Consider the following 14,908-nt stretch of genomic DNA (forward strand, 5'->3'; position numbering starts at 1 on the left):
TGGATATGAAAATAGTGGTGAAAAGAAAGTAGTCACTCAAATGCAGAGTTACATGTACTAAGAAGTGCATCCGTAGTTGGTGGAGTGCCGGTTGTATTGACAAATGCCTACAAAGTCGCAAACGTGATCCTGTGATCACAGAAGCTGTTCTTCAATGCACAATGGATTGTGCAGCTGCTTGCTGCACAAAATTCATAAGTAAGCTATAATAATTACCATCGAATTTTACCCCTAATTTTTTATTTAAATTATGGTTTTTTTGGTTATATAGAAAAATTATAAATCATTTTTAAACATAAAGTAAAGTCAGCAATCATATGTATGTGTGTGTGTGTGTGTGTGTGTGTGTGTGTAAAAGCAAGATTTAGTGGATCTGTAGATTGTGTAGTAAACATTAATGTCTCCAGAATCACACAAATATAACTCAAAATACAGTACATTACTATGCCGAATGTTTAGGTCTACATATTGTTGGCAAGTTGACAGATGCTCCAACGACAAACTACCCTTTTAGTTTCCTCGACTTGTTTGGAGAGAGATCAAGCACAGAAACTTACACGTTGCCAAATAAACGTTCCTCTGAGATGGTGCACATGATATCGTTACTCATCTGATGCCTAGGGAGAATTTTCCGGGGTTTTTAGAACAACAGGTGTCATATCCTTAAGCGATGCGACAGCCGCTCGGAAGTTTTCAGCTGTGGAAGAATCCTTAAACTTCAAGGCAATTGTAGAGAGACCGTCTTTGGATTCAGCAGCACTATTCACACAGGCAAAAGTGACGCCTCTCTTGTCCATATTTGTCATCTTCAAGTCTGGATAAAGACTGGCGTTCAAGATCAATCGATAGTGCCCCTTAGCCCTCATGATGAGTCTAGCTTTACCTGTTCCTGATGTGGAAACATTGACCTTGAGTTCTCCTTTGCCACGCTCTTTCCATGCTGCAGCGACATACTCAAACAGCACGGAATCAGCCGTGAAAACAGCCTCCTCATTCTCTTCTCCTGTTTCCACAGTGACCTCCTGCATGGAGGGAAATTTGCTGGTTTCACTCTTACTGGAAGTATTTGCCGCCGAAGTACCAAAAATTGAAGAATTTCCATTGTTAGCAAGACCAAAACTGAATGAAGGTTGGTCGTTTTTCAGGCCAAAAAGGGAACCACCGGAGCCTGGAGGAGTCCCATCTTTAGGAACTGATCCGAATGAGAACAAAGTACTAGAAAACCCTGTCCCCGCAAGTCCAGAGAAAGCATTTTGTCCACTCGAAAGTGGTTTAAATGAGCTGAAAGAGGCAGTTACTACAGTCTTCCCCGCAGTTTCCTTCACACTATCTTCCTTAGCGTTGCTCTTGTCTTCTGCATCCTTCCTAGCATCATTCTCACTGTTATCAGATTCTCCAGAGGTTTTGGCTGCATCCTCAAAAGTTTCATGTTCTGCCACCTTATCTACCGTAGCCTTGGCAATGTTTTGCTTCCAGATATCATCGGAGTTATCCTTCTCATTTGGTTCAGTTTTTGAGTCACTAAACTTGCTTTCAGATTGCTTAGCATTGTTATGGATATCAGATTTCTCCTTTTCTGCAAAAGAGTCTTCCTTTGACTCAACCACTTCATTTTCAAATTTGCTACCAGTTTCATCATTTTGCACTGTTTCCTTACTTGCAACACTTTGTTCCACCTCCACTGCATGATCAGAAGAAGCTGGAGGCACCAATCGGATTGCAGCAAATGGGTTAGTACTAGGAGCTGGGGCAGGGACAGGGCCAGATGGGGTTGATGATGTTTGCTGGCGACGGACTTTAACAATCCTTCTAGAGGCAAGAACCTCATCACTCGCCCTTTTAAAAGTCCCATTCTCTGGTTCAGATGTTTCATCATCGTCAAGGCCAGGATTATCTCGAGATAACTGTGCTCCAGCAGCCCTCTTTTTTGAAGGCTGAAAGTTGTTTTCTGCATCCTCCATAGCAGCTTAAAGTAATCAATCTCAGGACACGGGAAATTTTTTCCCTGCATCCAACCACAACAAAAATCAATGAAACTTAGATCACCGCACAAAAATAACTAGGAACTAGATAATAATTAGTCTAACCCCCTCAACTTGGCAAAGAGCCGAGGATAACGACATGAGAATGTGCCCCAATAGGAAACTTTTATTTTATAGGCTCACTCACATTAGCGAGAGATCCAAAAGGAGAAAATGGTTCTAGAATGAATGTAAGAGAAAATAAATAAGGATTCAAATCCTACACTACAAAAGAAAAATCCATTGTGATGTAACAAACGGAAATATAAATAATGTTGTACTGCTACTGCATCCAAAATGGTAACCAAATCCGGAAAGCCAGAAAAAAGGTTACTACAATTGATGCAAAAAAAAACAAAATATATTCAAAACCAGTTCAAGGTTCAAATGATTAACAAGCTGTATACAGCAACAACTGAAAGTAAACCCACTACCCACTAGAAGGCAAAGTTAACCTTTACAATATAGGTTCAAGGCCTTGTATGTATATTTATACATGCTCACGAACCACACCAAGTATGAGAATAAATAAAAAAATGTTGAAAAAATATCCATGGAAGATAATGAGCTCGCAAATGAACACATAATACATCACAATAACATATCCACCAATTTTTCCTAAATTACCCACCACAACATTCCTTCACGAGACTTTCAAAATGTAAAACACATTCCTACACACTAATATAAATAACGAACTTGTATTCGATTTCATATTACCAACGATACATTCCCTTGGCTATATTTCCAAAAAATATCCAGAACGAATTAATAGCACGCACTTAGCAAGAACCGACAAACTTCTAGCCATAAACCACCGACGACCCAGTTTTCCGTTAGCTGAGGATATCATCTTAATCTCACAACTAAAAAATGATAGAAGCAAAGAAACGGAATGATAAACACTTAATTGTTACCAAGCTTTCACATGCATTCAAAATGAGTTCGACCAAAATCATATTTTTCTCCACCAACATGAGCATATAAAAAACAATTGATTTCCAATCAAATTCAAAAAATAATGGATTGAATATCACCTCCACCAATCTGCAATATTTCCCAAACATACACAATATTCCAAAAGTATACATAAAAAGCCAGCGCGTAAGAGAAAGATCAGGAAAAAAGTACCCGACAGAATTTGAAGAGTTTGCGTGGAGTTTTGCTTGAATTTGAAGCTTTGATTTTCAACAAATACGAATGCGTATATGGATGAATGCCACGTTCAGATCGACAAACCCTAAAGTGAAACGAAATAAAAGGGCAATCTTTCTTCCCCCTTTGGATAATTTTTTTAATGATTAATTTTTTCTTGGGTTTTTAATTAATTAAATAATAATAATAATAATACGAGGAGACGAGGTTTCCTTTATAATTAATTTTTTGTTTTTTGGGATTTGTTTTTAAAAACAAAAAATAAAAAAAGTAAGCATAAATAAAAAAATATGATACTTTAATTTTTTTAAAATAATTTTTACACAACACAAATAAATCATTATATAATAGATTAATATTTTATCAACCAATTGAATTGGTAATAATATTGTGAGGGTCGAATTTATTTTTTAAAAAAAGAAATCCAACAATTTTGTGTATTTATTTATATTAAAAAAAATAAAGATGGAATGTATTCCGCTTGGCAAAAAATATAATCATCACAGCTTAAGCCAAACTGCAAAGAACTACCTTTTTCGAGAATAATCAAATATGCTCATTTCACAATGGATACAACAAGACACGGATATCCTTCTAATTTCAACAACTGCACTTTTCAGGATGAGGAAGGCCAAGAATAGTTGGCAGGGAATTTCACAGTTACAGACGACCAAGGACGAAGGAGAACGTAGACCTTGCATTTGATGCAAAGTCGATTATAATTCTTCTTGTTGTGGTGTAAACTTTCTCCGCCGGGTGACTTTCTTCTTGGGAGCAGCAGTTGTGCCTCCCACTTCAACTTTATGCTGGTGTTGATTATTCACCTCAGTTTTGGTTGAGTTTATTTGGCTTTGGCTTTGGCTCCTTAGCCGTAGAATTTCGCCTTTGGCAGATGCCAATTCCTCTTCTAGTTTCCTTCCTCTCTTTTCCAAACTCTCCCTTTCTTTTCCAAGCTTCATCACCATGTTATGGGCATCTTCCAAGTTTTCGCGATCTTCTAGAGAAGCCTGTTTTTGCTCTTCAAGGGATTTGTAGACTTCATCTTTTTCATATTCCAAACTCGAAATCCTTGACTTGGACAACTCAAGATCCTTCGAAAGAGTTGATTCATTCCGATTCATCTCCTCAAGTGTTTTAGTAACCTCTTCTAAATCAGTCTCAAGACTTTTTCGCGATTCTCCGCTTCTTGAAATTTCAGTCTGCAGAACCTTCAACTCTTTGTTTAAAGAAGACACTAGTTTCCTTTCTTTCTCTAGATCCTCAGCTGCAGTTTCAGCTTTCTTGTTGGAATCAGCAAGATCTTTCCTTAAGTTGGCAAACTTTCGTTCTGATGCAGCCAATTCTTGGGACACAGTTAGCAGTTTTTCAGTATCCTTCTTGTAGGATTCTCTAGCTTCTGTCAACTCGGCCTGAACCTTTGACAGCTCTGCTTCGAACTTCGAGCACAAGTTTCTTGACTGCTGCAGTTGTTTTTTCAGATCAGAAGCTTCATTTCTTGATTTCTCCAGAGTTTCCTGTGTAATCTCGATTTCCTGTTCAAGACTCTTCACATTTTTCAATTCGACATTCAACGTTTCTCTTATATTCTCTTTTTCTTGAGTCAAATCAGCAACTAGAGCTTCATTTTTGTTTGCTTCATCCAGCGCAACCTTAAGCTGTTCCTCAATCTGTTGAATCTTCTTTTCTCGATCTCCCAAAATCTTATGATCTGAAGCAGTCTTTTTTTCTGAGGATGATTTATATTCATTAAACTCCTTTACGATAGCATCAAGCCTTTTACTGGATTCGTCCCTCTCAGCCACAAAACAAGATAATTCTGCATTCATATTCTTGAGTTCCGAATTCTTCAACTCCAGCTCATTTTCATTTTTCGAGAGCATGACTTTCAATTGTTGTAGTTCTGAAATTAAATCACTAACTCGATCCTGGGACTGTTGGTATACAGAGCTCAGTTGCTCGAAGTCGCGTTCCTTTTCGGCAATGTTAGAATGAAGATTCCGGAGATTATCTTCCTTTTCAGTAATTTCTGAAGAAAGCAAGATCATCCTATCTTCCAAGACTGCCACAGAATCCAGCTTCTCCTTCAACTGTTCTTGCAGTTCCTTTTTCTCGTTTACCAAGTTAATGAGCTTTTGTTCAAGACTCTTGACCTTCGTAACCAGCTCTTCAATTAATCTTCTCTCTTTTTGCAACTCTTGTCCAAGGCTTGTAATGGTACCATTTGCAATTTTCAACCGATTAACTAAAGATTGTTGTGCTTCGCTTGCTTTAGCAAGTTCCTTTCTGTGAACTTCTTTCTCATTCAAAATCTTTGAGTCAATTTTTTTCTCCAGGGAAATGATGACAGATTCCTTTTCTTTCAGTTTAATATTCACCTGTCCATTCAAGAAGACAAGACATAACTTATAAGCAAAAAATATTAAATTCCAGTACCAACTGATTCCAAAAACGTAAATAGTTAAGGACTTTGTTGGCGAGTTATAATTACACCCACTGTACTGTGTGGAAGCTCATGTTGCACAATGATCGAAACAAGGTTCTTTGGCAGCTGTACAACTTAAAATATTCAAATCGTAACGTTATTAAGTATAGATTCTGAAATATAGGTAGGCACTTGATCCTACACCACCCGGTGTAGGTGAATGCAATTTGTTTAACTCTGCAAAAAAATTATTCATTTTAAATACTTTGGTCAATTAAAATGTGATTCTTTTCCCTTTTTGTACCATTAACCAAGTAAGCTGAACTGCTGTTAATCAGAAACATGAAACAAAAATCAAGTACCACTCCCTCTATATGCACTTGTTAAGAATTCAAATGCATCCATTCAAAAAGCATTTCCAAATAATAAAAAAATAAGATAAAGTTCATTGAAATGGCTCACAGATTCTATGGTTGCATCCAAACCAGCCTTTTCCTTCTTTGTTGATGCATAAAGAGCACCAAGTACACCTGACGCCATTACTCCAATAATATTGAAAAGTGCAAATGTTGAGGTAGGGGAAGCGTTTGCCTGCACTGATTGCTGGGACACAAGAAACATTCACTTCAATATATGAACTGGAGAATTATATACAAAAGAGACAACCTTTGAAACACAAACCAGTACTTAAATAATTGTTTCCATATTATATTGAGCAGAGATGCAGACCTCAGCTACTTGCATCAACTCTTCCGTTCTCATTTCAGTATTTTCTGAAACAAAACAAAAACAACACAATTTAGCAAAAGCCCATCAAGATATGCATCAATCGAACAAATCAAAATTTTCACCACCATCTTGGAGAATCGTGTTGAATGAAATGGATAGTGTTAGGCATTGATAGGCAACTAAAAATTTGTGAATTTTCTTATAAACTTTACCACTTGCATGTCATTCAACAACAAATCACACAAGAACGAGGGAATCCATTTAGGTTGTAGGTTTTATTCAGTTTGAATTTTGCACTTACTGCTTCAGGTTTCTCATATTTGTCTTGCTCAACCTAGCTGACCTTCATAGGCTGAGTTCTAATCGCATTTGCATAGAAGGGTGCATTATATTTAGTTGCAGCACAGTTGGTGATTAATGCCCCCTGAGAAATTCCATGTTATCTTCTCATGTTGCATTGTGTCCATTATTATTGATTCTTTAATTGTATACAAAGGGTGAGATCTACGAAATTTCCTATGAAAATCAGATAAGAGACATGAAACCTTTAACAGAGCCAAATCATCATGTAAAAAAATGAGGTAAAGACAGGTATTTGACGAAGTGTTCACCATGAAACAAAGTGATAATAAATCAAATAGAACATATTAAAATTTATTTCGATCTCCTACTAACAAAGAAGCAAGTTTGCTCGAATTTATCATACGGATTAACCATAACAGACTAGATTTGTGTACAAGTGAGAGTAAAAAGAAGGTTTTAAATGGTGCGAAGAGAGAACCTCTTCTTAACAACACGTGATCATCACAAGTAGAAAACCTGTTACTTGAAACTGCTATACATTTCTCATTATCACAGAAGAGAAGCAACAAATAAGATTTTCCTAATCCAATATGATACTAAAGCTAGTTCAGAAGCATTCCACAGAGCTAAGATTTACACAAACCCCTATTTTATCATAATTCTTTGGACCCGAGTCAAATCATCTAGCACATAAACTAAGCAACAGCCCTGTGCATGTCAAATCCCCAGCCACGGCAAATATAAGAAAATAATAAACTGCTTCTGGAAGTGCCCACTCACGAAACTTTCATCATTTTCCTAACATCTGGTTGTCATGTCATGAACACCTTGAGGAAGTTAATAATTTGCAACTGGATCATAGTGAAGTCACACTTATCCCACCTCTCAACTTTCCGTCACAGTCGTTCATATGTTTGTTCAAGACATTGGGTATATAGCCGTGGAAACAAATCAAGACTCAAAATGCAAGGAGCTACATGTACCAAGTTCCCCTAGTCTCACTGCCACCAAACTAAACAAAAAGGTGTCTTTTCATAGTAACCACGAACCAGTTGAATGAAAGCGGGACTCGTACTAAAAAACCATTCCCAATTGATAACGAAACTTCAGCATTAAGTCAAACCAATATATGGAAAAGGAACATTTTATTCCTCAAGCCAGACACGTAATGAAGACGCTACATTAAAATTTTAAAATGGAAGCAAAAGTACGAGGCTTGGAATTAACCTATTGTGCTGATCTTTAATAAAGTCAAGAATTGATATAAACCATAAAATTTCTATGCATAATTGATGCAAGGCCAAAACTATAGAAAAGGATGATCAAACCATAACCACTATATACAAGAAGAGGAAAAACCATTGCTTGAACCCAACTAACCTGCAGCAAGCCCATCAAGAGCCCCAGCCCTCATGCTAATAAACGGAATTAATCCAAAACCCATCAACAAAATCCCTCTCCTTCTGCAAAAGTCACCATCTTCCGAATTTTCTTTCTGCATACAAGACACAGCGGTTCTGTTCTTTCTCCAACTAAGACCATTTCTCGGGCAAGAAATCAAGAAGGAATGCTGCCAAGAACATGAAGATGAAGTCCCGGTGCAAACAGAATAGCAAAGTGGAGACGGGTACAGGAAGCAAGACGGGGCTATCAGGAATCCCATGGATATCTTTTTCACGTTTTCTTGATTTCTGGTGATAAGAAAAGCACATTGCCACCATAGCCCCACCGATTCCAATCCGTTTGGATTTAGATTTTTCATTTATAACATTTTAACTTAGTGTGTGTTGGAATTAGAAAGACCGAATTGCCCTTCAGAGTTTTGGCATATTAATAAGTTTTCTTTCCTCTTTGTTTTTGTTTCGTTTTTTTTTTATATCATAATCTAAGGGGTGAGGAATACTCGAATTTGATTCAATACATGAAAAATTTCGGTGTGATCATTGAGTCAAACCCTCGATCTCCTTACGTTTTTGTTTTTACACAAGGAAAGAACACTCATTAGATAGTGCAAAGTGGGACTGCTTTCATAGCAAAGTACTACAACTCCATTTGTCCAAGTTAACATACTTAGGTGGGAAAAAGAGATGAAAAAATAAAGAAGAAATCCTTTGTGATATGTCAATTTAATGTTGGAGTTGATGCTAAAATCATATATTCCGTCGAATGATATTCATTTTGTAAATAACGGTAAAACTCAAATGTATATATTCGAGTTATTTGTTGTATATATAGATGGTTAGATACTCACCTGCTTTTAATAAATATAAAAACATTATGTCAAATATTTGATTGATACGATATTGCGCCATGCATACATATATTACTTAAAAAATTATTGGAAGCAGTTAGTGTATTTAACCATGAAGGTCAATTGGTAAAATAACAGATAAAATAAAACTAAACATATAAAATTGATTATATATTTGCGACAACTGAAAAAAATATATGATATTTTGTATGAATACCAAACAATTATTGATGATAATGGAAATACCACATTTTATTAACGAGAATCTTTAGATCGTTGTGAGATTTTTGTCTTGTTTGAAAGATACAATAACTTTTAGACGCTTGGTATAAATTTATAAGAGATATATCCAAAGTATTTGTAAATTTTTTGTTTAGTATTATTGTTTGTGTGTAGAAAAACGATGGAGGTTACCTCCTATGGGCCGTAACGCGAGAATTTCCCCAATTTCTAATTGTGGGCCTAAAGTTGGGTGAGCTGCCGTGAGAATCAGTGAAGACCAGCGTAATTTAGCAACTACCGCTTTACATTCACACATCCTCAGCTATTCCGCCCCCAAAAGATGAGCGTGTCCAACAGATAGTTTTCGTAACTAATTGATGGCAATCACGCGAAATTGGCATTCTTTTGTTGTTCATGATCTCTGTGGTGGACTTAGGTGTGCTTAATTTTCTTGTTTGGGTGTTGGTGTAATGATTTTCTTGGATGCTTGAAACTTGAAGGCATGCCCGGGGGATAAAATAGTTACTTTCAGGTAAGAGTTTTAATGGGTTTTTGGTATGTTGGAATTTAAGGTTGTTGTGTGGGTAAAGATTCGATTTGAAGTGTGATTGCGGAGTGTTTGGGGATTATTTATTGTTCTTGGTCTTGTGTTGTATTACGGAGTGCCCATTTTCTTGAATATGATTTTAGATCAGCTTTTTTACTTTAATGCTCTATATTTTTCTTGATCAGTGGATTCCTCAAGTAAAAATATTTTAAAAGTTTACATGTGAATTTTTCCATTTTTGCAAAAAATCGAGTTATCCCTAGATACACAAGATCAATTTCACCTGGTTTTTCAGTTATCACAGATACGTTATTTTTAATTGAAAGAGCAAGTATAAGTTTGGTGATGGGGAAGTAAATTATTTGGATCCAAAACATTGTCTTTCAGTATTGATTTTGGTGTTGTGTAGTTACCAATAATGATCTGACCTTTATTGGGTATTCATGTGGTTCATATTGAAGAAAGCTCATGTTCTTTAAATGGGTGACTGATATTTTATCTGACCTGACATTGATATCGTTTGTTAGGAAATTGGATATTGTTAATCAGAGAAGATATAGTAATTTTTTTGTGTTCTTCTCGGGAGCATGCATAATGGATGATGATGTTGATTCAAGTTACCCTTCCAGTCCTTATGGCACGAAGCGCCAAAGCTTTTCTCTCGAAGATGAGAATTCTGCACAAAATGTTGGTAACCAGTTTACTGAAGATGGTGACAATGATGATGATGATGGTGCCAATGAGGATATTGATGATGAAGTTGAGGATAAGGCCGAGGAGGATGAAGAAGAAGACGATGATGACGATGAAGGGAAGGGTGTTTTAAGGATAGGAGAGGACGACTATGGCGATTTGAATGAGGATGGTGACGAAGATGATGATTTTGGTGATTTACAGAGGCATCCAAAGAAGAGGAAGCTTAAAACGCTGTCAAATTACGAGTTTGCCCCTCGAGCGCAGGCTTTGCCATCTGCTACTGCTCTGATTCCGAAACCATCATACGGTGGACGTAATCCGCTCACAGATTGGACCGAGCACGAGACTTTTATTTTGCTGGACGCATGGGGAGAGAGATTTCTCAAACAAGGCAGAAAGAGTCTCCGGTCTGAAGAGTGGCAAGAAGTTGCAGAGAAGGTGTCTCAGGAGTCGAAGATTGAAAGAACGGACACTCAGTGCCGCAACCGTTTGGATACCTTGAAGAAGAAGTACAAAAAGGAGAAAATGAAGCTGGGAGAGACAGGGGAATCCACCAGTAAATGGGCTTGCTATAAGAAGATGGATTTGCTATTATCATCAATCCCTCAGAAAGCAGGGCATTTGAGTGCAGTAGATTCAGGAGAGCACCTTAAAGATCATCTGAATTACTCAAATGGTTTGCATGAAACAAGGGATAGTCCAGATAATTCAATATCTACTGAATCAGTTCCTCCCAAGAAAGTTAAGAAATCACATATCAAGGGCCGCCGTGCATCTTCATTTAAACGGCTTGCTGATTCTATTCAAAAATTTGTTGGGATATACGAAAAGATTGAGAACAGTAAGAGAGAGCGAATACTAGAACTCGAAAAAATGAGGATGGACTTCCATAGAGACTTGGAATTGCAGAAGAGGCGGATATTAGAGAAATCTCAAGCTGAGATAGCAAAGATACGAAAAGGTGACGACGAAGAATACAACATGTCTGCTGAGAATGACAGTGTTTGATGCATCTGTATCCAATAAATTAATTCCCTAGGTTTTCCTCTGCAGAATTCGATGAGATTTGTGCTTTAATTGTTCTGCTTATCGCTAAAACCCTAGAAGTTGGAAAGAACTTGTATTTTTTAAAGGGGAAAGAACTTGTATTTACTTCATTGAAAGTTATGAGTTTATGGGATTATAACTCGGTAATGATTTACAGGGTTTCTTTTGGTTATTTTATATGTGAATTGTTGAGTCGTCTGGACACCATCTTGTTAATATAATTTCGTAGAGAAGTTGCTTTTGTTTAGCTGAGTCTATTACTTCAGTTTTATGCATAAGGAATAGAATACTAGAATGTGCACAGGTCCCATCCCATGTTGATATGGGATGGTGGTAAGTGAATGATTCTAGCAATTTCTTTAGGGTATGGGCCCTGTCAGCGAGGAATAGGAAGGATCTTTAAATAAAATTGAGGATGAGCCAGATGAAATAAGTACCAGATGAAATAAGTAATCATCTCAAGCTGGAATTTTTAAATTAACGGAGATTTTAACACTTTGCTTATCTCATGAATGGGAGAGGTGTTCATCTTGTACTATAATGTTGAATACTGAGAATGTAATAAATCCATTGCCGAAAGCTTATTTTAGCCTGTATATGTCTCTCTGAGTATATTGTTGTGTCTATATTTTTTAATTGATAGTTAGTTGTTGTATTGTTCTTCATGTCCTGAGTTGATGTTGAATCAAGGACCTGGAATTCATGTAATTAACATGCAATAGATAAAATAAGATTACAGATTTTTAACTTATTTGGTGCCAATTATTTGATGTTATGTGCGATCACTGAAGTTGTCGAAGTCATGGGATTCCTGTGTTGGCGAAGTTGTCAAAGTCATGGGAAGTCAAAGGTCCTTGTCAAGGTTTGTGATTATTTATTCTGTTAACATCAAAGATCCTTTCATTTTGCTTTCCCCAGTTCTAATATTTGTACTTTGTGATGAACTGAGAACATGACAGAATGATTCCTGTTCATTTATTCGACTTTTAAGTCTGGTTCCTTTTTGCATCATAGTTCATCCTAAAGGCATTTATCATTTCTCATCTTGACTGGATAGCCTGTCAAAAAAATGGTGTTCAGCTTAGTACCTTGGTGAATCTGGAAATTGCTATACCCCATTCTCTCCCTTTTTTTTATTCTTTTTTGTTTCAGAAATCTTTTGTCAAAGGTTTTCAATCCAAATTTATGCAGTTTAATTCAAAATGGTAAGGGAGAGACCACTGAATGCCTCTCAATTATGACACTTGAGGTTGAAGGGAGGTTGCCTATTTGTTACCTTTATGAAGATTGAAGATGGCTAACTATTTCTGTTTCAGTTACTGAATTTTGTTCGTGTCTCCTGTTCCTATAAGTTTTTGTCTTGCGGATATCTACTTCAGAATATTCAAATTTAGTTATAAAGCAATGCCATGTATTGTCTTCTTTATTTCCCAACTGGATATTATATTCTGTCTTTTTGTTCCATTTTATGTCTATATTCATCCCAAGGGGAAGTATGTTGTTGACATCGACGAGAGCATCGACATCACTAAGACCATCAACAAGGGTTGCTTAACGTAATGATATCTATGTGCTCCACTTGGTTTTTCCATGTCAAGTTGATCCACTGGTGAATCGTATGAAAGTTTAAAAGGTTCCAGACTCTACTTATGACATGATTGGTGGTCTTGACCAGCAAATTAAAGAGAGAAAGGAGGTCCATATTTTGGAATTTTTGTTCTTTTGTGTCGAGGATATGCTAACATGCGTTTTCGCATTGCTAGTATCTTGCTTTGGTTGTCATTTTGTTCAGTTTAATTTCTCAGTTTCATCATTTTAACGTCTGACGCACAAAATTCAAATCATATTAATGTCATCTCCATGAGAAGTATTAGTTTATGTGTTCTGTTTCTATAAGCTTTAAAGCTAAGGTGGTGTATCATCTTTAGCTTTGATACATCTCTTAGGAAGAACTGCAGTATCCTGCGAAGGCAATGAAAATCTTTTGGGTGTGAATTGGGAGTCGAAGAGTGATTATTTATTGTATGGGAACTCAGCGGTTCTATGAAGGGAGCATGCCGCACATCCCTGGTTATTATTTATTGGCTTTTAGGAACCTCTTATTATTAAAAGTAAACTTTAGCTATTGATGACCAAGCTAGGTCTTAACAATTTAGAGCTGGTATATTTTGAATTTGCTCTTTTTAGTTTTCTCAGCAGATTCTGTGTACTTGTGTTACATATTACACCTAGTTTAACATATGGCATCTTTTTTAGTAGGTGATTGAACTTCATATCAAGCATTCTGAATTATTTGAGTGTCTTGGAATTGCTCAGCCAAAGGTACGCAGAAATTGGTGACAGCCATTCTTTGAAAATTTGAAAGCATTCATGAACTTGTTATCTTTTTCATGTGAAGGGAGTCTTGCTATATGGACCTCCTGGCACAGGTAGAACTCTTCTTGCAAGGGCAGTGGCTCACCGTATTGACTGCACTTTTATCTGAGTTTCGGTGTCAGAATTAGTTCAGAAGTACACAGGAGAAGGCTCCAGGATGGTGAGAGAACTTTGTGATGGTCAGGTTTGTTTCATCTAAAGTTGTTGTTTATTCATGATTTTATGAAGTGGCTCTCCATTTGTTCATATGATTTTTTATGCCAAGATAATCTTTTGTTTTCAGTGGCGTAGTATTCAAATAGTATAATGTTTAATTTCCTTTTGGTTCTGCTTTGAAAATATCATGGTTTCATGTATGATATCTATACAGGCATCGATGGCTACCAATAGAATTGACATTCTGGACCAAGCTAGATCCACTTGGGCCTGGAAGAATTGATGAGTTCCCAAATCCGAACAGCATTTTTCTCGGCCTCGGAGTCGCATGTATTGTCCCTACAAATTAAACATAGATTTATGATCGATATATATACTTGAAAAAATAATTTTTTCATCCATTTTTCAATTTAATCCTAATTATGCTAAGCGATATTCATTTTCGATACTAAAGCGCGCCACCAAATATAATAGAAAATCTGGTGTAATAATTATAAAATTTCAATGATTGGAAGGTGAAGCATCTTCTTCTGTACGTATGACAATAAGATGGAAAAATATATTGGTATTACACATATCATTGTGATAACTGATAAAAAAAAAAAAAAAACAGAGTTTCTTTCCTACTATTTTTGCTCATTTGCAACTTTTTTGGACTTGGTTAAAATATTATTGAACATTAAGATCTCAAGTTTTTTGGATTCGGCATGTAGTTGAATAAAACAACAAGATATGAAGTTAGTGACCAGCTCTCGAATCCTGATCAGACTCATTCAGTCCTTCAGACCCGCTCTCCTTCAGACCCGCTCTCCAAACCGAACCTTAAGTAAAATTTTTATATTATCCTATGCTATTTCGAGAGAGGAATTTGCAGAAAAAATAGGGTATATTAAAGAAAACACCGTAGCCAGGTATCGAACCCGGGTCACATGCCGAAATCTCACTAGCGCACGACAGTCGCTTGGTGATCAACAATTACTGTT

At 36.6% G+C, this 14,908-nt stretch overlaps 3 protein-coding genes and 1 long non-coding RNA gene across 6 annotated transcripts; 2 read left to right on the plus strand and 2 right to left on the minus strand.

Annotated features, from left to right (window-relative positions):
* Positions 1-350: 350 nt before the first annotated feature.
* Positions 351-3,319, minus strand: LOC140975776 (nuclear pore complex protein NUP50B-like). Of its 2 annotated transcripts, none has more exons than XM_073439681.1 (2): positions 3,153-3,319; positions 351-2,005 (listed from the first exon to the last, which is right to left on the minus strand). In XM_073439681.1, exon 2 carries the CDS (start codon positions 1,959-1,961, stop codon positions 618-620), a length of 1,344 nt encoding a protein of 447 aa, XP_073295782.1. In that variant the 5' UTR covers positions 1,962-2,005; positions 3,153-3,319; the 3' UTR covers positions 351-617. The 2 variants fall into 2 exon arrangements, with proteins under 2 accessions (XP_073295782.1, XP_073295783.1); XM_073439682.1 differs by having other exon boundaries at positions 3,059-3,318.
* Positions 3,320-3,663: 344 nt separating this feature from the next.
* LOC140975777 (MAR-binding filament-like protein 1-1) lies at positions 3,664-8,407 on the minus strand. 2 transcript variants are annotated; one of them, XM_073439684.1, is made up of 4 exons: positions 8,011-8,407; positions 6,328-6,371; positions 6,061-6,198; positions 3,664-5,551 (listed from the first exon to the last, which is right to left on the minus strand). In XM_073439684.1, the coding sequence occupies exons 1-4, from the start codon at positions 8,390-8,392 to the stop codon at positions 3,893-3,895; spliced, it is 2,223 nt and encodes a 740-aa protein (XP_073295785.1). In that variant the 5' UTR covers positions 8,393-8,407; the 3' UTR covers positions 3,664-3,892. The 2 variants fall into 2 exon arrangements, with proteins under 2 accessions (XP_073295785.1, XP_073295784.1); XM_073439683.1 differs by having other exon boundaries at positions 6,061-6,201.
* Positions 8,408-9,393: 986 nt separating this feature from the next.
* On the plus strand, positions 9,394-11,640 carry LOC140975778 (trihelix transcription factor ENAP2-like). The gene is made up of 2 exons (XM_073439685.1): positions 9,394-9,635; positions 10,178-11,640. Exon 2 carries the CDS (start codon positions 10,245-10,247, stop codon positions 11,352-11,354), a length of 1,110 nt encoding a protein of 369 aa, XP_073295786.1. The 5' UTR covers positions 9,394-9,635; positions 10,178-10,244; the 3' UTR covers positions 11,355-11,640.
* Positions 11,641-12,208: 568 nt separating this feature from the next.
* Positions 12,209-14,242, plus strand: LOC140974828 (uncharacterized). Its single transcript, XR_012174878.1, has 3 exons — positions 12,209-13,715; positions 13,792-13,953; positions 14,140-14,242. It is a non-coding gene; the product is annotated as an uncharacterized lncRNA (long non-coding RNA).
* Positions 14,243-14,908: the final 666 nt, after the last annotated feature.

Source organism: Primulina huaijiensis, chromosome 4, assembly GCF_012295235.1.
Source record: "Primulina huaijiensis isolate GDHJ02 chromosome 4, ASM1229523v2, whole genome shotgun sequence".
Lineage (NCBI taxonomy): Eukaryota > Viridiplantae > Streptophyta > Magnoliopsida > Lamiales > Gesneriaceae > Primulina > Primulina huaijiensis.

Coding starts and splice junctions, on each gene's coding strand:
- LOC140975776 (XM_073439681.1), bottom strand. CDS start 1,961: ATGGAGGATGCAGAAAACAACTTTCAGCCTTCAAAAAAGAGGGCTGCT.
- LOC140975778 (XM_073439685.1), top strand. CDS start 10,245: ATGGATGATGATGTTGATTCAAGTTACCCTTCCAGTCCTTATGGCACG.
- LOC140975777 (XM_073439683.1), bottom strand. CDS start 8,392: ATGAAAAATCTAAATCCAAACGGATTGGAATCGGTGGGGCTATGGTGG. Junction 6,372..8,010: donor TCTTGATGGGCTTGCTGCAG/GTTAGTTGGGTT, acceptor GTTTTGTTTCAG/AAAATACTGAAATGAGAACG. Junction 5,552..6,060: donor TGGATGCAACCATAGAATCT/GTGAGCCATTTC, acceptor TTGAATGGACAG/GTGAATATTAAACTGAAAGA.